At 42.2% G+C, this 25,329-nt stretch overlaps 1 protein-coding gene and 1 long non-coding RNA gene across 3 annotated transcripts; one reads left to right on the forward strand and one right to left on the reverse strand.

The window, feature by feature from the left end:
• The first annotated feature begins 957 nt into the window (after positions 1-957).
• Positions 958-23,644, forward strand: fbxw11a (F-box and WD repeat domain containing 11a). Of its 2 annotated transcripts, none has more exons than XM_056439307.1 (13): positions 958-1,069; positions 5,301-5,369; positions 5,556-5,775; positions 6,226-6,412; positions 6,569-6,659; positions 8,434-8,571; positions 16,157-16,275; positions 18,475-18,724; positions 18,991-19,109; positions 19,383-19,493; positions 19,586-19,664; positions 22,064-22,228; positions 22,397-23,644. In XM_056439307.1, the coding sequence occupies exons 1-12, from the start codon at positions 1,031-1,033 to the stop codon at positions 22,223-22,225; spliced, it is 1,584 nt and encodes a 527-aa protein (XP_056295282.1). In that variant the 5' UTR covers positions 958-1,030; the 3' UTR covers positions 22,226-22,228; positions 22,397-23,644. The 2 variants fall into 2 exon arrangements, with proteins under 2 accessions (XP_056295282.1, XP_056295283.1); XM_056439308.1 differs by lacking the exon at positions 958-1,069 and adding an exon at positions 1,411-1,509.
• Positions 14,021-15,605, reverse strand: LOC130209565 (uncharacterized). Its single transcript, XR_008834641.1, has 3 exons — positions 14,917-15,605; positions 14,669-14,825; positions 14,021-14,528 (listed from the first exon to the last, which is right to left on the reverse strand). It is a non-coding gene; the product is annotated as an uncharacterized LOC130209565 (long non-coding RNA).
• Positions 23,645-25,329: the final 1,685 nt, after the last annotated feature.

Raw genomic sequence — 25,329 nt, forward strand, 5'->3', positions numbered from 1 at the left:
CTGGAAAATGTTGAAGACGGAAGTACCCAAGGACCTGTTGGAGTGGCCTTGTTGAATACACGGAAAACTCATTCTTTCATAAAAGAGGACTTGTATTGATTCACATGACGAGCTGCCGAAGTGGAACCGTATTGAGGGTCTTGAGTTAATTAATTATTATAGTAGCCACTGATTGTTAAGAAAAGGTAACAAATGATCCTGCACATCACAGCTAGTTCTGAGAATGACATTTTAATAATTCTAACATTGACACGCCATGTTTCTATAGTGTGAACTATACACTAAAGGATAACAGAAACTGAAGTTGTGGGTGACTTACTTTATTAACGTCTAAAATCATGCCATGTACACCAAGATCCATATTTTACTCAAAATGATCCTGTTAGTTCGTGACCCACTTTGTACATTAGGCCTTTGGTCTAACTATTGTCGCTTTCATCCCGCTCCTCATTCACTCCAGTGTGGATTTAGTAACATATATGCAATTGGATGATAATGTACTGAAACAACCCAAACCTCTTCTCAAAATTGTATTTGTCCATGTTATCACTGGGCCATAGGGAAACAAAACCGGGAATGCTTGCATCACTTATGTTACTGTTTTATGGAGCCACATTTGAATGACCATTTCCTGTAATGACACCATTCAAATAGCTAACATCCTGCAGTATATTATAGCAAAGCTATGCGGATGATTGATTTTGCCTTAGTGTATTCCACTTCAGGATGGCAACAGCATCTTCATCCATTTGCCCTTTTGTTTGGGGGAGTCACCGGGGAAGCCTTGGTAGCACGGTAAGCCAATCAATAAAAAGTAAAGCTATCAAATCACTCCCCTTTTGACAAAATCTGTCCAATCAGCGCGTTTTTTCATTGCATGGGCGTTACCATTTCCCCCCACCCACCCTTTTGACACTGCCCCACCAAAGCTGTGTGGTTGAGCGAAGTGAATGACGTCTCTGCATTTTCGGGCCGCCGACGCAGGGCTGGGTTTCCATTTTCAGAGCGAGTTACGGGGGGGATCGTCAACATGGAGCCGGAGATGGAGGACAAAACGTTGGAATTGATGGTAAGATCATTTCCGTTTCGGCATCCTGGACATCCGAAGTGTTCAGTATCACTCTTATAGCTGAGGGTGGGGAAGCGCCGAGGCTCGACTCGACGGCAGGAACGGGCTGGAGCGGCTTGTCGGGAGAGGTGGAGGAGAAAGGAGGGGGGGACCAGAAAACAGAGGGAGGGCCTGAAATCATCGATACATTTTCTTAAGACTGCTCCGCGTATTCGACCAGATTAATAACCAAGACCTTCTACTTCCACGTCTGGTACAACGCGTGTGGTTCGGGATACACCCGGTTCACAGCGGGGACATCGAGAGGCTGTGCTCGGCCGTCGGAGGGTTCTCGGGGACTCGTTCACTGCGGTGACGCTGCGCCACTTTAACTGGGCCCTGTTTGAGACTTAGCCATCCAGCTAACAGGCTACAAGGCGATGAACCACGTACATTTATGGGTATGTTATAGTATATACTTTACTGTAAGGGACCCTACACATTCATAGTCGTGTGGATCACTCCGATGTGTTTATTATTCCAACGCGGTGTTGCTAAAATCGTTATTACGCGCTGGTTCTCTATTTATATTTTCAAAGTGCGTAGAAGGAAGTGTTGCTTTTTCATACCACGATTAGCGAGGTAGCAATTAGCTGAATAGCTAGCGTGCTAAAAGTGCTAGGTGTACTTGACATGCATTACCATACAAAAACAGTCAGTCTGGCAGTGTGGCAGAATACCTTTTGGACACCAGGAGCACGAGCTGTCACCGTAATGTCTCTTTCGTCCTTAAACTTGGCAGATTTGGCCAACAAGTAGCATCGGTTTCTTGTGAAATGATTAGCTTTCTTGGTGAGATAGCCCGCTAGGCTAACGCTAGCTTAGTAAGAGCCAACATTAACACTACAGGGGTCAAAGTGGTCTCGAGGAAGACTCCAAGTGAGATAAGGCACACAAGTGTATTGTCAATGAATTTACACGCGGGTTGTCTCTCATTCCTCCGCCACTCGTAGTCCATATCTGAAATACTATACCGTTTATTTACGAATCAATTGCCATGTTTGCTATTGACATGGCAAGTTAGGCCTATAAAGTAACGTTAATATCTTAGATTGTTGATTACATGCACCAGATGTCTCGAGTAAGCAGTGTGCCTATTTTTGTAAAAGGGTCCTATCCAGAATTACTCCAGACGTTTATAGACTGAATAACCATCGTTGAGGGAAATGAAATGTCAGTAAAGAGTCAATTTAGTAATGAAATGATGCAATGTAATAGATACGTTGCTTTACACATCTTTCATTGGTTGTTTATCTTTTTTTCCTATTAAAAGTTAAAATACATTCGTAAAGCAGGCTCTTGAAGACGTTTTGGTTTTCAGGCTTTCTGTCACAGAATAGGACAATATTTTTTACTTGTGTTGATGTAATATGACAAGTAATATATCTGACAAGACAGCATGTAGCCAACATCAATAATGACTTCATACATCACCTCTCTTTCGCCTCCACGTGAAGGACATATGTGTGAAGGGTTTGGGGACCATCATCTTACAGGGATACAACACTTTTCGGGTTGTCTGTGTATTTCTTTTTTGTGTCTGATTTTGTTTGTCCCAGTGTTATTCACTAACCACTCACGAGAGTGGGGATGGCAGAACAGTGGGTGGGGTTTCTGTCAAAACAAGAGTGACAATATTGACAGTTACTCCCATTGCCCCTCCCTCTCCTCTACCGTCCCAGTTCATGTCTAATAATGCTCCTGTGTGCATGTGTATCAGTCTATCTTGTGTGTGAAGGAGTGTGTGTTCCTGCGCTCACTGTGCCAGTGTGTGTGTGTGTGTGTAGCTCTAATACTGGTTTTTCCCCTTACTATCCCCCACCTCCTCCCCTCTTCTCTCCTCACCTTTTGATGGTTGCACACCTACCTCCTCTCAATTTCAAACCAAACCCTATTTATTTATTTTTCCCAACCCTTTCCTGCACTCCTCCTCACCACTTCCATCCATACACATATTCATTGGTTTCCTCCTCCCAACTTCGGTTTCCTCATCCACTTCCCTCCTCTGTTCCTTTTCTTCCCATCTCTGGTCTCTTGCTCTTTCCTTTCTCTCCCTCACCCTGTCCACTACGTTCTCCTCCTCCCGTCCTCTCTCTTTCACACAGTGCTCTGTGCCTCGCTCTCTCTGGCTGGGCTGCTCCTCGGTGGCTGAGAGTTTGTGTGCACTCAGGTGCCTGCAGAGCATCCCCTCCACCCGGGCTCACAACCAGGTTCTGCCTCTCTCCTCTTAATTCTGCTGCTCCTCCTCTCCCTTCCCTTCCTTCCCTCCTTCCTTGCCATCTCTTCACCCTTCACTTTTCTTTGCCCACTCCACATGACTCCTCATGCCACCTTGGTGCAGACGGCGCCCATTCACCCTCCTACCTCCTCACCATCCGTTGTCCTTTCCTCTCTGTTTGAAGCACACTGCTCTCAGGTTCTTCTCTGGTGTGTCCTAAAACTCTGCTTGACACAACATTTCTAACTTCATAAACTGTCATTTAATTCCTTATAATCATATCAAATCACAGTTGCATATACATTAGGACCCAGAATGCTTAAACAGTCAAAAGGTGATTGTGCCATGGAATGCACAACTTTCACAATCAGTTTGACAAGTAGACGATTGCCAAAGTATTCTGATGTGAGTGGAGAATGGACTCCGTGGGTACCAGAGAATGACCCCACAATGAGGAGTATCATTTTCTCACCTTCTACCTGGAGATGTAAGGGTCGGGGGGGGGGGGTCTTCCTTCAAGCTCTGAGAGGCTACATGCTTGCTTGCCTGCCTGCCTGGCCAAACCTGGTCTGTGTTTTTTTTCTCTCCTTCCTTCTCTTCTGCTCTGCATGATCATAAACACCATCAAGCCCATTCTGGCTTCTTGTCCTGTCTGCCTTGGTCTTGGTACCTGACCCTTTGTGTGGTTGTTGGGGCCAACCACTGATGTTCTCGGTTGGTTGTGACCACCACAGGTAGCAGCATCACAAAGTGAAATCGATAACTACACTGATCAAAACGTATAACAGTTTTGAGTTTTTACTTTTAAAAAGAATAACTAGGTAAATAGTATTCCTGTTTTTAAGATGGGCCCCAGATTCATGGCAACACTCGGGGTTTCTGAAGAAGTGCAGACGAGTCAAATAAATAGACACGCCTCGCTTTTTAACAGTCTTCAAAGACTTTGACCTCGGCTCAGTCATCACCGACACAGATTGATATATATAGAGCCTTGACCCTCGCCCAGGCAAAAGGACACGCGAGTCCCATTTCCCCATATAAGTTAAACATTTCTGCAAAGTAGGAATATATATATATATTTTAACTTAAGAATGCACCTGCAAATAATAGCAATTTTGCATCCGTCCCATTCTGATGTATCCCATATATAGATGTGCTCTGCTTGTGCTCTTCCTGCTCATTTCTGGAGGGTTTTCAGTGTATCCTTTTGTCTTTGTATGAATATGTTGGTTTGAGGAAATGATGTGCAATCATGTTGGTTCAAGGTGGTCTCTGAACATCCGGTGTATCTTCAGTCGCAACAAGAACAATACACATGAAGCCCCCTAAGATAATAGCCTGATTAGCCATGACTCACAGAAAAGTGTGTATGCTATAAAGAACCTGCTATTTGTTATTTATTCACAAGTTATTATGTATTAAGTCTTAAGATCCAGGTTAAATGGTCAGCATCTCACTCTATGACTGCCACTAAGTGATGTTTGCCATAAAGCTGCTGTTATTATGTTAAGTCTCTAGCTACTTTGTAATGCACTTGCAAGGGACCCAAGTGATGCTATAAATGTGTGAGATCTGGTTACCTCCCCATTCTGTTTAGTTTTTGTCTATCTTGATTCTTGTGTATCTGCTATAAGACCACTATGTGTTTTCAGTTGCATTTCAGTTCTGCCTGAGCTGCTGCCGGGGACATACCAAAGATGCTGCAGTTTAATTTCCTGTCCAGACTACTTAGCCCACATCGCACACAAGCAAGCGAAAAGATCTCATTTTGTTGCGGCGTTTAGTTTCTTTCACTTCATATTTGTGTAAATGCACGGTTGTTTGTGCGTGCACACCCTTCCTCGGCTGTGTTTGTGGCACTCTTGTGTCCAGCGCTGTCCACGACACTTCCCTGGCTCCTGCAGTGCCTTAACACGGATGTAAAGGGAATCAAACTAACCCGCACATTGTCTTTGTTTTGTCCCTTCTCTACAGAACATGACAGGGATGGACTCGCAGAACCTCGTTGACGATCTGTCGCCAAAGAAGAACACAGTTCTCAAGGTGTGTGTGCGCATCTGTTTTCATGCGTTTCCATGACCACAGCTTGGTGAAAAGTGACAGTCTGCTGCTCAGCTTATTCATATTTACACCATCTCAAATTAAAACGAGTTGTGGTGGTTTTGTGTTTATTTTACTGTATTAACGAGATTCAAACTCAAACTGTATTTTTTTTTTCTACATTTGCAGCTTACTAATGGTCCTGTTGTGGGGTCCCGCAAGCGCCCGTCAGAGGGGAACTACGAGAAGGAGAAGGAACACTGCATCGCCCTGTTTGACCAGTGGTCGGAGGCCGACCAGGTGGAGTTTGTCGAGCGCCTGATCTCCCGTATGTGCCACTACCAGCACGGCCACATCAACTCCTACCTCAAACCCATGCTGCAGAGGGACTTCATCACTGCGCTGCCAGGTACATGTATAGATTTAGTACCAATCACTCCAGTGGGAGCTCCATCTTCCTTCAATGTGGTGTACAGTGAAGCCAATATAAGACTCATAATTTACAATTTGTACAGCTTTCCTTGAAAAATGCCCAGAATTTTTCAAAAGAGAAGATTATTTGGAAGTTTCTATTTCCGCCCTTCTGCCTGAGGACAACAATTGTAGTTTGAAGTAAATTAGGCCTCCTCAAGAACACGCAAAAAAAATGAAACTACATAAAGTTTGCACATGACATTCCTAAAATTTCCAACCAAGTTTTTGTATTGTTGATTTTCTTTTATTTGTTTTTCGGCAAACATTTGAATTAAATACCAATAAACACAGATTATATTTAAAATGAATGTTTCGGATCAACGACCAGAAGAAATACTAATTTTGCAGCAAATACTCACTCTGCCTCTTTTCTTCCTCCATTCAGCCCAAGGCTTGGATCACATAGCGGAGAACATCCTGTCTTTCCTGGACGCACGCTCGCTGTGCTCGGCAGAGCTGGTGTGTAAGGAGTGGCAGAGGGTTATCTCTGAGGGCATGTTGTGGAAGAAGCTCATCGAACGCATGGTCCGCACTGACCCACTCTGGAAAGGCCTGTCTGAGAGACACCAGTGGTGAGAATGGACAACAGACCCTTCTACACACACACACGCACAGGCTTTAATTTAGGATAGAGGAAAGGCAGAGACGTTTTGTCTTGAGTGTTTGTTGTAGTTGAAAAAATCTGTGCTTTAATAAGGCAGTTGTCATTTCTTTTTTTCTTACCCTAGGGAGAAATATTTGTTCAAGAACCGCACGGCAGAAGTCCCACCCAACTCTTACTATCACTCCCTTTATCCCAAGATCATCCAAGACATAGAGGTAAGAGATAAAGCTTCCAAATGAATCTTTGAAAGTCCATCATCCTGTTTTATATTGCTTTTTAACAATATGGTGTTTCGTAATTGTGGTTGTATAAATGTAATGAATTGTGTTGCGGCTAGACCGGCCCGTTAATAGTCGCGTGCCCCACTGCTGGAAATGGGAGACTTTAAAGGCTTTCTTACAATAATGTTAACATAATGAGCCCTCGAACTATTCGGTACCACCGTAACTATATATATCATTTATATTGTGATATTAAAGATATGTTTTAAATAAACTGCATTGCTTGAAACAAGCGGAAGGTGGGGGGGAATCAAAATATATGTGTGGTCTGAGTTTGTTACACCACAGAAAAAAGTGTTCTTAACCCTCCTGTTACCTTTTGGGTCAATTTGACCCCATTCAATATTTAATGTCGGTGTTCCTTGGGGTCAATTTGACCCCAGGCTGTTTTTCACTATGTCAAACATATAAGAAATGTCAACTTTTTTATATATTTAAAGGGCTATTTAGGTAGTCAACAAACAAACATAAAGTACCTCACACTTAAACTTGGGAAACAATATTAATTCTAATAATTTTCTGGAGGTTTTAATTGATTTGGTCAAATTGACCCCGAGGGTAAAATATGTTAGTATATGTAAAGGTAACAGGAGGGTTAAACACCAGACGGCCGTTCCACCACTGCCAGGTGGCATGTGGAGGCAGTAGTGGGGAAATGGATCGAATCACAGATTGCATCGGCACAAAAGAAAAATGGGAGAAAATGTTACTTTTAGAGTCGAAAAGTTATATTTGCTCCCATTTCTTTGCTGCAGATACAAATTGATGATCATTGATGATCTATACAGATCTATCTCATCGTTTAAATATAGCAGCTCCTCTACAAGGCTCCAGACTATCTTATTTTATTTTTTACAACAGTCCCAAAAATTATTTTACCTTTTTTTTTGGTCATTTCTTCATTAAAAACACAATTCAAATGTTAAGGAAATAAAAGATAATATATTTATGGATTAAATCAAACTTTTTCATTAGTAGTTTAAACGATTTATTATAAACTGCTTAGTGTTAACGTCTCATAATTCATCTCTATATCTATTTGTAATAAAAACTTTTCCTTCAAACAACTAGATGTATTCAAGTTTCTCACCAACAGTATATGTGTTACGAGAATACATCATGATTATCTTGAGATTTACCTTTTTCTGAACTTTTATTTTCACTGAATAGAGCCTGAACGCATCGTAATGTAACGGACCGGATCCGGCGCTCGTTGGCAGCTTTTTTCTTGTCAATTTAAACACAGAATAGTTGTTGATGGTGTAACATAATCGGAGATCAGCGAATAGAAAAGCATAAATGCTGATGTCCTGATCACATATTTTACAGAAATTTAGTCTGTAAAACTTTATTTGACACTGATGGTTAACGTTAAACTGTAATTAATCGGCGGTTCACGTGCGTGCCGAAGCGTGAGGGGTAACCGATGGATCATACATATCTCGGATCAACGTCTGTTATACCTCTAGTAGGCAGTGGTCAGTAGGTGTACTAATGTATGTGTTGTAGCTGCTAATGGAGCAGCAGAACAGCAACATTTTCTTGATGTTGCTGTTATTCTAATAAAAATAATCTCATGTCCACGTTCATTGTTTGATCCCATTCTGTATTTGTCTCCATCTTCTAATGTTGAGCCTTTTCAACGACAGAGCTCCTTTCTCTCTCTAATGGCGGCCTTTTGTTTTTGTCTTTCTGATTGTTTCTCCAGACTATTGAGGCCAATTGGCGATGTGGCAGACACAACTTGCAGAGGATTCAGTGTCGCTCAGAAAATAGTAAAGGGGTTTACTGTCTCCAGTACGACGATGACAAGATCATCAGTGGCCTTAGGGACAATTCCATCAAGGTGTGTATTCATCGAGGACGATCTGAAATCCACAGGATTACGACATCACCCATGTTATTGTTCTCACTGTGCCTCGCCACACATTGGATCTTCTTCTCAACTTTCTCTTCCATAACTACTATAGTCATTTCCGTCCAATGTGAAATCACCCCTGTGAACGTGGCCTGAGCGGGCAGTACATAAACATGCAACGCTCAGAGAGCTCATGGAAACACATTATTGCGTGGAATTCCAGCTGGCAGCACCCTTTGTATACAACAGAGCAGCAGGCAGGGTTTTCCACGAGGATACAGATTAGCCAGCTATCTTCAGGAGCTGCACGGTGGTGTCGTGGCTAGCACTGTCGCCTCACAGCAAGAGGGCCACGGGTTCAATTCCCGGTCTGGGCGGTCAATGCAGGTTAATTGAACTCCCGTAGGTGTGAATGTGAGCATGAATGGTTGTCTGTCTCTGTGTGCGCTGAGATGGACTGGTGACCTGTCCAGGGTGTACCCTGGATTTGCCCAATGTCAGCTGGGACCGGCTCCAGCGCCCCTAAAGAAGGATAAGCGGTTTGGATAATGGATAGATCTAAGCCAAAATGTTGTGGTATTTGGCACGTCCTAATGCACTTTTCCATTATATACACTGACCCTATAATGCATATGTTATTGAGCCAGCTTACCTGATTGCAATCGATATAATTCTTAGGTGAACACTGTCCATAGTGTCCATTTTGTCTTTTTCTGGCAGAAATCGCTTTACTTTTCTATGACAAACATTTAACTACTCTAAATCCTGCGTTCACACTAAAAGCGTTGCAAATATTCCCAACACTTTACTCGTGTGAGTTTACCATCTATTTCAGTTTGTGGTTTATTTTTGTCATTTGCTTCATTCGAGCCTTAGAGGGGCGTGGCTTATCTCCATGGCTCTACTCAGTGGAAACGGTTATCTTTTCCGCTTATTCACCATGGTAGAAATAACCACTATCTGCTTTATACTTGTTGTGGACGTCCCACAAACGGAACATCAAACGCCCGCGGTTTGGGTTCATAATAGGGCTGCAACAACGAATCGATAAAAATCGATTATTAAAATAGTTGGCAACGAATTTCATTATCGATTCGTTGTGTCGCGCGATTATTACGGCCCTCAATAAGTCACGGAGTATAAAAAAAGTTGAGTTGAGCGCAGAGCGGCGCAGGAGAAACCAGAGCGGAGCGAGAGGGAGAGGAGAGACTGAACGCTGCGTTGTGAGAGCCAATCAGCGCTGAGCTGCTCCTCTGTTGATGAATCTAATTGGCTGCTGCTGCTCACGTGGCGCTGGATGCGGAAGTCATTCACGTAGTCGGAGACATTCACTGAGCTGTGTGCGCCTACGGGTGACGTTATGAACCCAGACACCAGGGCGCTACATGTCACGACGTGTGTGGCATTTCCACAAGAGTATAACATAGAAAACGTGGTTATTTATTCCGTGGCGGAGAGCGGAAAATATTTTGCAACGGAGAAAGGCACCGGAGATAAGCCACGACGCCACTCGCTGAGCGCTGCGCGTGCAGGCAACATTTAACGGAGCGGAGCAGCGCGTGAGCTCTGATCGCTCTTTTAATGAAGTATCGATACTAAAAATATGCTAAATCACATCGTTTTTAACGTACGGGTACTTTGTTAGCATCGCTACACCGTGCAGCGTGACAGCAGCAGATGTAGCGGACTAACATTCAAGCTAACCTAACTTCCCAAACGCTGTGGACATCTGAACGCTGATTGGCCGAGACGCGACACGTCCCATCAAAGATGTTTTATTGCGAAGAGCACAACTTCACATTTTTTCTGCGTCTCACTGCAATCTCAACGGCAGCGGGCCAGGTGAAAAAAATAATTAATCGGAACACATCTCTGATATTGTTCAGGGGGCCACATGGGGACCACTGCTCAGGAGAGTTAAGCTGTCAGTCTGTTTGTGACGGGTTCATCACCATGGTGACCAGTGAACAGGTTCATCACCATGGTGACCAGTGGGTCTCCAGGACCTTTCCATGACTTTAAACCAAATTTCCATGATTAAACATTTTGTGAAAACTCTGTCTATACGTGACAAAGTGAGAAGATGTAGTATTTAAACTAACAATGAGAATTCCAAAGCATACCGTATATATACCGTGTAAATTAAAATTTGAATAAAACAAATTTGCATTACTTTTCCAAATATTTTGGGATTTTATTTTTTTCAATTACTTTTCTAGGCCTGCTAATAGCTATTTAAAAATTCCATGACTTTTCCAGGTTTTCCATGACCGTATGAACCCTGTTTTGAATAAAGGGTTGGGAATTAAAGTTTTTTTTGTTTTTTTATCCGATGAATCGAAAAAATAATCAACCCGTAGGCTCACACAGCTCGGTGAATATCACAGACTACATCTCAATAACTGTCGCTTCCAGCGCTACTCGAGGAGCAGCAGCCAGTTTGATTCACCAACGGCACGACGTCAGTGATGAAGGGCGGAGCGTCTCAACACTGATTGGCTTTCGCAACTCAGCCTTGGGTGAAATTTTTGCCAAAGTTGAAATATTTAAACGATGCCGAAAGTTTGTGTGATAGACCAGAATTGATCCCAGTGCTTTAAAAAGTATCTTTCCATTTGGGCGACTATCTAGTAGTAACAATCTTTCGGAGACGAGGTGTACGGGGATAAAAACAGCACCGTGCATGCCTGGCTTTATTATGATAATGTCTGTCTGAAATATAAAGCTCAGGATAGACAGACGGGGCCGTAACAAGCTTCTTTGCCAATTCTACAGTCATTTCATCAGTTGAGATTTTCAATGTGTGTGTGTGGGTGTGTGTGTGTGGCCACACACTCCTCCATAGACAACAATTGAAAAATGTAAGAAAAAAACGCTACGACACAGGCCCTCACTGTTTGGTCATCAATTAGTTACTTGTTCAAATATTTGTCAAACATTGAAGATGACTGGCTACAACCTCAGCTGAACAAGTGTGCACGCTGTATCGACGCTAAAAGCGTACCGCGGTACCCGTTCGTTAAAAACAATACGATATTGCATAAAATAGCACGTGATCAGAGCGCAATCACTGTTCCGCTCCCTGTCATGCTGCCTGCAGGCATTAACTGCCAGGGGGCGGGGCTGCCCAGGGCTCCCTGTGATCAAAATTATTGCCAGATTTCATGATTTTTTATGTTTTTATTTAGCGGAAATAAAAAGACCACAAGTTTAAACTCTTTAAACTGCAACTGCAAAGTCCATTAATTATTGATTTGAACTGATGCGTTCATCTTTTTTTATAGATATCATGATTGTTGGTTTGGTTAAATCCACTTTGTTTACAGAGTCAGGGCTGTGTATCAACACAATAAATGTTTGCATTGTCCTCCTGACAGCTAGCGGGCCAGCAGGAGGTATTTGCTGAATTTTACAAAAAGTGTATTGGATTAGAATCTGACTTTTTTAAGAAAAGAAAAAGATGACTAATCATAGATTATGATTGAATTTGTAAAACTCACTCCTTTTTAACATCGTGGACAACAAAGTTGTGTAACACAACGACTGCATTTCAACATACATTGGACTTTAACATGGTGTGGTTGTGCTCCTACATGGTTTGTGTATTTCTGAAGTTAATCTTTTCCCCTGGCTCGGCATATAGGCCGTAAGGTGAACACTGTTTTCGTTTCAACCCGCTCCAGTCGCGCATCTACACAATCGTTAGCTCATAAAAAAGAACAAGTTGTGCTAACCTACCAAAAAAAAGTCTGTCGCTGAATTTGCCTTTGATTCTCGATGCGACTATGTTTTATGCCGAACTAGTTTCTCCAGAGCGTAATCGGATCTTGGTCGCCAGTGGTGGCACGGTTCGACACGTGATCGGTCTACACCAATGAGGTAGCTGCTTTTTGTCAACAGAATGGCAAGATGGCGGCTCCCGTGGTTGGATTCAACGTTACCGATAAAGAGGAAAACACCCTTAAAAGGGACAAATGGATTCTAAATAGTGCTGTATACATAGCCGCGGCCAATAAGAACAATGAGGCAAATATACGATCATGTTATGCTTATGTTAAGTCATTTAGATCAAGTTTGACATACCTGGGAATACACCTTACTGACGATCTAACATGGACTGAACACCCAGCACACACTGAAGAAATCAAGGCAAAGACTGTACTTCCTACTGAGGTAGGAAGTACACTCTTTGGCAGTAAGAGTAGGAAGTACAGTCTTTGGCAGTAAAAGTAGGAAGTACAAGTCTTTTGGCAGTAAAAGGCAGTAATTGTACTTATACCAATGACCATTTGTTCGTTCATTCATTCATTCTTCCACAAATGAAAACAACACTGATGAACAATAGAAACAATCTTTATGAAAAATATGACTGATATATAAAACTGTACAAAACTACAAAAGAAATAACATATTAAGGACACTCAGTCCTCACTGTCAGTGTCAGGACAGTTGTCTTCCAGTTGCTCGGTGTCTTTGGTGTTGGCACAATTACAGCAACGACATAAGTCTGTGCAACACAATCCTGCAGAAAAACAGGAACATCTTCCTGTCTCACAGGCACCTTTGCAGCCGCAGTGTATGACATGCAAAACACTGTCAGGGGCCGGATTTCTGGTCATCCAGGTGATGTGCAAAGTCCCATCCTCTATTTGCCAACCATATCCAGCAGGTGATGGAGCACTTATTTTTTGTTTGCGACGGGACCTCATTATTGCAGCCTGGTAGTTTGCCGTTTTGCAGTGCTGTTGGAGGGCATCAGTAGTTGGGGGAATGCATATTTCTGGCAAGGCTGATGATGCCATACAGAAAGCCTTGTACCTGGCTTCATTTACATTATCGGCAGCTGGCTGATCATATAAGTGGAACACATACTGGCAAAGAAGTGCAAATGTTGACTGCTCCAAGTTAAAGTGAGTACCTAAACTTTTAAAAGCCTTTAGGTACTCACCTTTCTCACATGCAACGGAAAATGTCTTCTTTTTTTTTTCCCCTTTGCCATAAAAGGCACTTGTGGAGTCACGCGAGTGTACCGGTTGACAGGGTCTCTGCAAAAACCAGCTCTCAGATGTTGCGCTTGGTGGGGATGTGAAACACCAGCTGGGGGAAATCACGAGCCAGCCTCTTCTTCAACATATCCTGTCTGCAACAGAACAAAACAGTGACAACTAGAATGGGCACTCGGTAGAGCGCATACCTTCGCATATCACAAGATTGGGCATTGAATTATGAACATTTTGGCATTAGTTGCATGCCAATTGGATATACATTGACCGCGCTATGGTAAAAAGAAGATTTTGACCTATCCATGACCTTGACCTTCGACCCGATTGATCCCAAAATCAAATCAAATGGTCCCTGGATAATAACCAAGCATCCCACCAAATTTCATGCGATTCGGTTTAAACTTTTTTTGTTATCCGAATAACACGCATACAAATAAATAAATAAATAAATACACGGCGATCAAAACATAACCTTCCACATTTTCAATGCGAAGGTAATTAAGAGTCACAGGAGTATCATGAAAAGCAGAGAGTGGTGCAGGTGGTACAAGACATTACAGGCTAGAAGCTATCTGCCATCCAGCACATTTAACACCAAAGATGCCCAAGAAAGGCACACAACATCACGCACGCACACACACACGTCTCCTTGTTGCCAACTGGTACATGTTTGTGCAAACGGCAAGAATTAAAAACAGTTTCTCAGGCCTGTCACACACATGTTGTGTAAAGCTGGACTTGCACATGACAAATAATAAGACGTGAGAGAAAAATGCATTGCAGTTCCCTGTAGTTTGAAGCATCAAGACCTTCATTTGCTTTCACCAGTTCAATGAAGGCCTTCCTCAGCCCATTCTCAGCACCTCTTGGTTGACAAGCAGCCTTTGGCGAATGATCCTTTCACAGAATATCTTATAGCTGACATCAAACGTGGGCTCATTCCTAGAACACATATGAATGAGAAGGAAATAAATGAATAAGTGTTGTGATTGTGTGCACATACAACAGAATGCAGATTGAATGTTTACTTATGCAATGTTAAGTTAGTAGCTCCTTGAAATGCAATATAATAAATAACTTACTGGTCTTTCTCTGGTTTTTCAGGCCTCGTCAAAAACCTGGTGTACTGATTATAACAGCCTTTGTGGTACTGCACCTCCAGAGCCACACAGTCTTTGTCTTTTATATGCAAAAGAATACTTTGGTCCTCCTTCAACTCGGCAGCTTTCTGCAATTGGCCTTAACAAAACAAAGGACAGCTCAATGAGTTTGTTGACATAGCTCACACATAATTGTACCTTTCAGTCACTCAACCACTGTGTGTGTTTACCTGCTGTTAATGTTTCGGCCTTTGACAGAGGATCCCTTTGTCGTTTGCCTGCTCTGTTGACAAACTTCTCCTTTTTTTTGGCCAATTATGCACAGGGCAGGAAGAACGGGGCCAGAGCCTGCGATTGGCAGCCCTGACCTGGATCGCAGTTTCTTTGTTGGACTCGTGCCGCTAGAAGTCGATGGAATGGCCTCGTGGTCTTCCGTCGCTTCTCGTCTCTCACGTGCGAGACGTCTTTCCACCTTTGCCATGGATTTTTTGTCCGTAAATCTACGGTAGCACGTGTGATGGAAGCCAGCATCCTCGGGAATATTGTCAAACTCCACATCAACACAGTGTTTGAAGTTCTCAGCCACGTCCCGGGACTCACCGTCCAACCCGAGCCACGTTTGTAGGCTTGTCCTGTATGTATTCCATCGTGTAGTGGTGAAATAATGTACCTCCTCGTGCTTGACTGAAGTAATATGCATAAAACAATGTTTGTTTTTTGATTTATTAATATATTCCGGTGTATTTTCTTCGTCTTCCGTACTGCTCGAGGACGCCATCTTGCCATTCTGTTGACAAAAAGCAGCTACCTCATTGGTGTAGACCGATCACGTGTCGAACCGTGCCACCCCTCGTGACCAAGATCATATTACGCTCTGAAGAAACTAGTTCGGCATAAAACAGTCGCATCGAGAATCGAAGGCAATTTCAGCGACAGACTTTTTTTTTGGTAGCTAAGCACGACTTTCTTTTTTATGAACTAAATATTGTGTAGATGCGCGACTGTGGAGCGGGATTCATTTTCTAAAGGACTTTTCGTGGTTCACCTTGCGGCCTAATATGGCTAATCATCTTATTGTCTCCGGTGCTGAGCGAAACCAGCGAACAATGAGACAGAACACGAGTGACTTACAGGATAAAAGGGCTCCGCTATAGACCAGTTGTGTGTTCCACTTATCTATCTAGCCTGGCAGAAGAGGAGGAGAAAAGGAAGGGAGGGAGGTGAAGAGCATTTTTCGTCTTATTGTCCTGGAGGAGGCTGACGCGGATTGGCTCTGAGTGTTCTCACTCGGCAGTGGGGAAATGGGGCATGAGCACTGCTGTGAGAATGGGCCGTTCCTAGCGTGACCCAAATCTGCAAACTTTTTTTGCAACCACTAATGTTTCCTCTTTTTCTCTCCCCTCCTCTATCTCCCTCCGCATCACTCGTCGTTCTCCCCTCTCTTTCCACTCTTGTCCGTTCTCCTGATAGATCTGGGATAAGCAGTCTCTGGAGTGTCTGAAGATCCTGACCGGTCACACAGGATCAGTGTTGTGTCTTCAGTATGATGAGAGGGTCATCGTCACCGGGTCCTCCGACTCAACTGTCAGGTACGGCACACGTTGGTTCCAGAGGGAACGCGTCGTCTCTGGGACCAGGACCCGGGGGTAGGGTTGGCAAGATGTAAAAAAACATTCAAATTGCTGAAGTAACAGCGTTACTCTGTTAATTAGGCCGACGATTAGGACGACTTTCGGGGATTACTGCACAAATATGACTTATCCGTTTATTTATAGTTTCCAACTTATTTTCAGCTGAAACAAACTGTTAATCCGTTCTTAACTTGGGCAATATAATTACGCAACAAGTAGACGAGCATTGATATAAACTAGATTTATAAATCTCAATTATATTATAAAAACTGTAGAACAATCAAGTTGGATGTGAATACTTATGCATCTTTTAGGGCGGCTGTAGCTCAGTGGGGTAAGAGGGCCGTCCTGCAACCGCAAGGTTGTGGGTTCGATCCCGGCTCTCCCCATTAGTTGCAAGTCGAAGTGTCCTTGAGCAAGGCACTGAACCCCCAGTTGCTTCCCGGGCGCATCACTGCAGCCCACTGCTCCTTAATAACTAAGGATGGGTTAAATGCAGAGAACTAATTTCCCCTTGGGGATTAATAAAAGTGTATATTATTATTATCTTTTCTATTGGATTCATGATACACAGGTAATATTAGGAAAATAATAAATTAACATCAATCTTAGTGGTGAAGGTGTTTATTTTAAAACTAGAACATGAAACACAAATGTGTTTTTGCAGCACAGGTTATCGAACTGAAAGGAATGCTTCACAGTGGAAGTTAGACGAGATACGATTAAAATACGATTAATCTCTATAAACTGATTTCTGCATTCATAAGCATGTCTCAGATCTTGCTTCACAAGTTGCTAATTACCCTGAAACAGTAAACAGCCAATAAAACCTCTGGCTCCAGAGCCCATGTTGTATTAAATACAATTGAACAAAAGGACATATTTAGTACGCCATAAAATGTCTTTAAAGAAAGAAGTAATAGTAACGATGTTTCCCACACGACTTTGTGAGACTCTGGGTGGTGTACCCCGGAAGAAGATTTTCAAAATGTTTAAGTTCAATGCCTCGTCTCGTGCACATTGAGAGCAGATTTCAGAAACTAGATATATTAATCTTTGTGCTCTTGAAACAATGTTACGCTCTTGCTGTGGAGGAATGTAATCATGTACATCTATGCTACTCTATTACTGTACTTCAGTAAACAATAAAAATTATTACAGACTTTAATTACAAAACAAAATATTTGTTTTATATAGTTGTACCAGCTCTAAAAACTGACCATAGGTCTGTCATTGTATGAAAGTGGACAATTAAGTATTCTAAATGTCAAATTATTAGTTCTACCAATTGTTTCGCCTCAAACGTTTTTCTTAACGCCTAAAAAGCTTGAAATCCTGTCATAAACCTAACTCAAAGTATCTGATGCAAAATACTGTACTATTAGAAAGTAAAGAAGTAATTTCAACATCAGTTGCAATTTTCAAATAAGGGTGCTATTTCTGTAGACGCATCTTTAAACAGTCGAGACCAAAATACAGACTACTGCCCCTGGTTTACGACCAAATCCCACCCAACCTACAGCTGCCGCTCACAATAAGGCCAGACATATTCATCTCATGATTGGTTGGCTTCAATATCATTGATCAGAGATAGTGGGATACATTTAATCGCAGATATTTAAAGACCTGGCGTGTGTGTTAATGCCCACTTGGCTGCTGCAGACAGAAGCTCAATATTAATTCTCTTCCCGCTGCAGCCGGACACGTTGGGTCGTATCTAAGGAAAATGTGACTTTACTTACTTAGCAACAGCTTGACAGGTGTTGGGGAAAAACAGACAACAAAACCAACTATCAGTGTGTTCTTCACACGTGCGGCTCAGACGGCATGCGAGAACTCTTGTGACTCTTCATTGTGAAATGAATAAACATAATCCTGTCTCTATTGTTTTTCCATTTCCTTTCCCATTGCATTTCTTTTTCCACTATCTTTTTACCTTCATATTGCCCACTCTGTCCTCATACATTTTTTGTCTTTCCTACTTACCCCTTCCTCCTATCATTTCCACTTATCTCTTCCCTCTTTCTCACACTCCTCTCAATCCACGTCCTAATTTTTCCTCCGTGCCTTTTCCATCATTTTGCCATCATGTCAATTTTCCCTCCTTTTGTTTCCTCTTCCTCCATCCTTCTCTATGCTACTCCTCATCCTCTGTAGGGTGTGGGAGGTGACCACAGGGGAGGTACTGAACACACTCATCCACCACAACGAGGCAGTTCTTCATCTACGCTTCGCCAATGGACTGATGGTCACATGCTCCAAGGACCGCTCAATTGCTGTCTGGGACATGGCCTCTCCTACTGACATCAGTCTACGTCGTGTCCTTGTGGGACACCGGGCTGCGGTCAATGTGGTCGATTTTGATGACAAATACATTGTGTCCGCCTCAGGGGACCGTACCATAAAGGTAACGAGAGCTGAGGTGGTGGTTGTTAGAGTAATATCTTATCTAGTAGTTGCTGCAGGGTAGAGTTGCATTTAATGATTGTTTTATTGTCTATGATGAACCTTATAATTTAGAGTTTAATCTGTTTAACTAGGATCCTTTCAAACTATAAATGTCAAACTTGGTCTAGTTTGAAACCTGCCAAGTGGTTGTTTGGTAAAATACACTCCTCTGAATATATCCAGGCCATTATTTAACAATGCCTTCTTTGTTGCCCCTTGTTGTAGGTATGGAGCACCAGCACCTGTGAGTTTGTGCGCACACTAAACGGTCACAAGAGGGGCATTGCCTGTCTACAGTACAGAGATCGCCTGGTGGTCAGCGGCTCATCTGACAACACAATTCGGTATGTGTGCAATTAAAGATGTATATGGTTTATATAGCATGTCATTTATATTTAACGTGTCCATTGTTAAGCTTCAAACTGTTTATGTGACAATGATCTAAATGTATTAAGATGATTTACAATTCCTATTGTATCCAAGTAGTTGTTGGTCGAAACTCTTAATTTCTATGAGTAACAGAAAATCCTGTACACGCATGTCATTGTTTCAAATATGTTTACAGTGTAGGAAGAGTGTTTTGCCGTATGCGTCTACTAAGGCTTCTCTTTCTCTAGGTTATGGGACATCGAGTGCGGGGCATGTTTGCGAGTGCTGGAAGGTCACGAAGAGCTGGTGCGTTGCATTCGCTTTGACAATAAAAGAATTGTCAGTGGTGCCTACGACGGGTCAGTTTCCCAAACACACACACACACACATAGCTTTGTACACGGAGACACATTTTGTTTCTGATGGTGTCGACTCGTATTTCTCTCTGCAGCAAGATCAAGGTGTGGGACCTGCAGGCAGCCCTGGACCCGAGAGCCCCAGCCAGCACATTATGTCTGCGCACTCTAGTGGTGAGTACTCTAGGACTTGGCCTGTGGCAACATGGCTGACTGACACAATTCATGCACAATTGTCTCCAACTGCAGTTTCTCATCAGCTGCAGCAATTAGTCCACGTAATCGATGACTGAAAAATTACAAATATTAATGTTGATGCATTTTCAGTTTAAAAATATATATATATATATATATATTGTCCTTGTACCTGCCAAATACAACCATACAATTGTCTGAGTGTACTTTTCTTATTTTTGGACCATATAGCATTGTAATATAGTATAAAATAATATAGTTTAACAAAAGAAGTGATGAATATGTCATGAAAAGGTGAATAAAAGGATTGGCTTTCATAAAAAAGTCATAGTATAAAATGCCATAACAATCCCAAAGTAATCCAGTATTAAAAGTAATATGCTATGCCATTAGAAAGTCATGAACATCATAGTATAGTATAAAAGTCTTTTTATTTTCTGTTTTGGTCATTTCCAATGTTTTGGTGTGTTTTTTGTTCAGTGAAACTGAAAAAGGGAACTGTAGTTCACCCCATCATCAGTGTCCATGTGCCCACTGGAGTGTAGATGTGATTTCTTGTGGTTGTCAAGAGGCCAATTACAGCTCATGGAAATGGACCCAAATGTATTTTTTATTATATTACATATATTTCATTTCTGGAATCGAGTGCATTTATATCGCAATCACATCCAGAGCACTTTACATTAATGCACGCTTATTATTTGTATGAGTTACCATTTGTGATTTGGTTGTCTGTTGAACATATTTCTTTCTTGATACAGCCATCGGAGTTGATCATCTTTACAATAAATATTCTTTATTATTTTTATTTAAGTCATAGTATCCATATATAGCATAAACAAGTCAAAAAAAGTAGTCGTATTCCATATAAAAGTAATAGAAATGTATAGAATTTCATTAGAAAAGTCATAGTTTAGTGTAATAAAATGCATTGTGTAGTACAGGGGTGGCCAACCAGTCAGAGACTAAGAGCCACATTTTTTACTGTGTTACCGCAAAGAGCCACATCATACACATATGTGTGCGCACACACACACACACACACACACACACACACCTCTGATCAGCCAGATTTATTGTAAATGTCACACACCAACATGATGAAAAACTGTACCTGCTTTTCTGCCTGGCTTTTCAAAGCGACCAACTTGTTCTTGCGAAGTTCCGTCCCTTTTGGAAATTACTGTTCGATGTTAGGGTGGAGTGAGCTGAAGTGACGCTGAAGATTTGAAGCTTTGAAATGCGCTAATGCTGCGTGACATATAAGGCAGATCGGCTTGCCATTACGTTTAACAAAAAAATATAAACTCTCCCACTCTGGCAAAACGTCCTGTGTTCTTCTTCATATTTTCGTTTGGCTGTGCTTTTTTTCCCTGCCATTTCAAGAGGTAACTTGACGGAAATTGTTTACAACACAAATGATGGCACACCAAAGATTCTCTCGTCGCTCGTTTGACGTCACTCAACCAGGCTTACATGGTCAGTGTGCCATCTAGCTGTAGGGGGAGTGAATGACAGCGCCAGCCAAGCATTTTTGACGCATGTCATGTGACAGCTCCTGAAGAGCCGCATGAAACTAGTTAAAGAGCCGCATGAGGCTCGCGAGCCGCGGGTTGGCCACCCCTGGTGTAGTATGTAATTCACAGTAACAGGATACCATATACAAAGCTCTTCAAAAAGTCAGTCGTATTTTATGAAAACATGTTATTGTATAACAAACGAATCATAGTATAGTATCTCATTAAAATGGTGAAGCACATCACATAATGACACGTCAGTAGTATTTCAATAAAAATATTCTCAGACTGCGGGGGAAAATACAGCATTGTATGCCATGAAAAACAAAACGTATTATGGTATGTCATATCCAGTTTAATATACTCTAAAGGTATTGTATATCATGAAACTCATCGTGAGCTATGCTATTAACTTGTTTGAGGATCATTAGAGTAGACGACTCATTTGAGTATTTTAGGGATAATTAGCTAAAAAGCATTATTTCCTAATTAAACTCTCCCATGCATTTAATGTTCAGGTTTTTTTTTAACTTTGGGATTTGTGGATTAAAGTTTATTATCAATGGTCTTGTAATGCAATATACAGAGATGAGATTCCAATATGTTGTCTACCCTCATTGATCTAAACGGAGGAGTCGACGTATTCATAACACATCCATGAATGGCATCGGAGGTTCCAGTTTCAGAAGGTCCGTTCATATCAATCTGCAGCAGATGTCTGGCGTTTCCAACCTGAAAGGATTTATTTCTGCTTTAAACGGCGCTGAACAGTTATGTTCTAATGTCAGATCTCATTGTTTTGAGTCCGTGCTCTGCCTGTATTGATAGCATGTTAATATAATGTCGTCGATGTGTTTTCAGGAGCACTCTGGACGCGTGTTTCGTCTGCAGTTTGATGAGTTTCAGATCATCAGCAGTTCTCACGACGACACCATTCTGATCTGGGACTTCCTGAACGTCTCGACCAATGGCCAGTCAGAGGGGCGGTCTCCCTCCCGCACCTACACTTACATTTCTAGATAGCAGGTACAAAGACCACACACATTCACGCTTGGCTGATTAGACCCTCCTTTTCAAATCCGCCCTGCATCCCACATGAGGATGTGTCTGCGTGCGTAGAGTCATATTGGGCCAGTATGTTGACGCCTGCGGAGCAGACACTGGTGTGATTTCAGACTCTGTGCTACCCCTCAGGTGGCGCCATCCACCGCACCCGTTCTCGGAGGAGCCCAGGGCTGATTGGCTGATCGGTGCGTCCGTCATGGAAAAGAGCCCATCTCTTCTCCTTCCTCCTCGTCATCTCTCTGTCCGACTCCCCCCCCCCCTGCCGTCGCCACATCCACCTCCTCGCCTGTTCAGATGGGCCTTGAGCTTGTTCCCATCGCCTGCCAGTACTGTGACATGCGCGCACACACACCGGTCAACACCGGTAAGGATTCCCTACTACAGAACCAACTCAACTCTCCAAAGAAGTTCATCTTGTACTACTAATTTATGTTTTGTAAAGTACACTAATGACAGTATTAACTTAGACCTTATATAAGTCACACGCTCCCTTTTTGTCCCCTTGATACAAACTTAAAGCAGCTTTTGCTCCTTATATATGTATGTGGGTGTATGTGTGTGTGTGTAGAATATATTTCTATCTATATTTTACACGCACATAAACACGCATACAGTGGCACAGTTGGACAGAGGATGACTGGAGCTGTGATGCGGGAGACAGAGACTCTTTACTCAGCTCTAGGAAACGAGGGAAGGATGGAAGATGGAGGGAGTGAACGAGGGAGGAATGAGTCGGGATGACTTCCCTGCTCCCTCTCACTCCCTCACGCTCCTCCCTGTCTCTCCCCAGCCCCTCCCCCCCAGCCCTAATCCCCAGAGATGCACACTCGCTTGGAGTATGGGGGCGCACACACTCAAGTTTGTGAGTGTGTGTTTGTGTATGTGGACTTGTGAAACGGCAGAACGAGCAGAAGCGTCAAACAGACAGACATGCATGTGAGGTTGCCGTGGATACAGCATCCTGGTAGACCTCTGCTTTTTTTTCTCTTTAACTCTTACTTTCTTACTGTTTTTTATTACTGTTATTTTCTCATTTTATTTGCGTATTTTGGTTCTTAGTACAAAAATCATACTAAGCGTAGTCCTCTTTCTATTTCCCCCCTCTTTCTCTCTCTCACTGCCTTTTCCTCATTCTTTCTTCTAACTTCGACCCATGTTCATCTGTCCCTTTCACTCCATCTTTCTCTCCCCATCATCTACGTGCTTGCTTTGGTTATGAGAGAAGCTGGAACTCAAGAGCTCAAATTTAGCTGTAAACGGAGTTGTCTTGTCAAAGATTGTGTTGTATATTAAAAATGATTTTTTAAAGAAGAAAATGACCTTATTGTGAATAAAGTACTTGACAGTGGTGGAGTGTTGAGCCAACTGTAACATGAATGAGTCTGATTGTCTGTCCTTGTCTGTGTGCATGTGTGGGTGGATTTGTATTGGTATCTAACATGTAGATCATACTCGGTCGGCCTTACGTCTGTTCCTTTTGTACTTGTGACGGACATAAGGGCATCAGTGGCTGTGTTCAAACTGACAACGAATGTATTTGTAATGTTTGGATTTCCTGACTTTTCTCAAGAAAGCACTTCAAGATCTAGCTACGAGATATTTCTGGAGATTACAGCATCTTGTGGTCTTTCTGAGTTTTCGCAGTCGACCATCTCGACAATCGTCATCTCACCGGGGGTACGTCTGCAAGAGTCATTGAAGGTTTCTAGTATAGCATGTCGGAAGAAGTAATGGAAGGGTCGTCGGCAAATACGCCATGAAAGAAATCATCGAATAGCACGTTGAAAAAAAAGTTGTTAAAATGTTGTACTTTGTTATAAAAAACTTTCGGAATGGTATGTCCAAAAGATCCATGTCGAAAAAGTTATTGTAAATTAGAGTTTGCTGTCAGAAAAGTCAGTGTTTGATAAGTAATGTCATAGTTAAAATGTCACAGAAGAAATCATACACGGGTTCTATGGTATGACAAAGTAAACATTTAAGTTTGTCTTTCAAAAGTCATAACAAGACAGTATAGTATGTAACGATACATGTTATAGTATGTTTTACAAAATTATTGTATAATGTTTTGAAAAGATTTCTTAAGGCGTGCCATAGTCGTTAATCTAAAAGGTTTTAAAAAAAGGCAATACAGGGGCAACTTAAGTTTATTTATATAGCGTTTTTCAAAAAGAAACTTATTCATGTAAATACATTTTAGAAACTGTCTTAAGTGCCAATACAATTAAAAACAAGTTAAAATAGAATAAGACTGGTATGCAATGAAATAGTGCAGTGAAAGAAACTAAATAAAATGGTTTAAAAGAAGGGAGGGTTACAGCTGACCTGTGGAATGGTGCATTTAGAAACCAGTGTTGCTTCTCAATGTTTACGTTTGACTCTGGGGAAAGAAAGCAGACCCGTCCCAGATCATCTGAGAGGTCTGGATCGTCCGTAACGTAGCGGAAGTTCACAAATGTATTCTGGCCCGAAACCACTTTGTGCTTTTATAACGGACAGGAAGCTGTTGAAGATCTCAGAGCTGAGTCACATCATCTCCTTCTTGGTGAGGGCTCGAGAAGCAGCCGCCTGGATCCGCTTCAGCTGTCTATTACATTTGTAGTTTAAGAGAAATGATTAGGAATAAATCCTTTAATCCTTGATCTATTCTATGCTGACCTTGGTACTGACTTAATGTAGTAGTGTATCGTTTTTAATAAACTTCTACATATTGTGTCAGAACCCCTCCCTACCAGGGTCTGCGTTCTGTTTGTGTCTCTTTTTTGTCTTTCAGGATGTTGCTCGTCAGCTGATGAGCCACACCTGAGCAGCTCCAACGAGCTCCAACGAGCCACACCTGAACACTGACTGGCTCTTCTTGGAGGAACACGAACGCCTCTTTGTTTCGTTTGTTTCAGACTTTTTTATACATCCACACGTGCTGACATTACTGACGCCACATGTTTGTTTAGTTTATGTATTCTTTAAATAAATGTGTTTCCACTCATTGTCTCCCATTCACATTGTAGGCTTTGAGCCGGGTTGTAACGATTGTCAAATAAATATATAATAGTAAAATATAT

This window comes from Pseudoliparis swirei, chromosome 19 (genome assembly GCF_029220125.1).
Source record: "Pseudoliparis swirei isolate HS2019 ecotype Mariana Trench chromosome 19, NWPU_hadal_v1, whole genome shotgun sequence".
NCBI classification, from domain to species: Eukaryota; Metazoa; Chordata; class Actinopteri; order Perciformes; family Liparidae; genus Pseudoliparis; species Pseudoliparis swirei.

Coding starts and splice junctions, on each gene's coding strand:
- fbxw11a (XM_056439307.1), top strand. CDS start 1,031: ATGGAGCCGGAGATGGAGGACAAAACGTTGGAATTGATG. Junction 16,276..18,474: donor TCCTCCGACTCAACTGTCAG/GTACGGCACACG, acceptor CATCCTCTGTAG/GGTGTGGGAGGTGACCACAG. Junction 19,110..19,382: donor TCATCTGACAACACAATTCG/GTATGTGTGCAA, acceptor CTCTTTCTCTAG/GTTATGGGACATCGAGTGCG.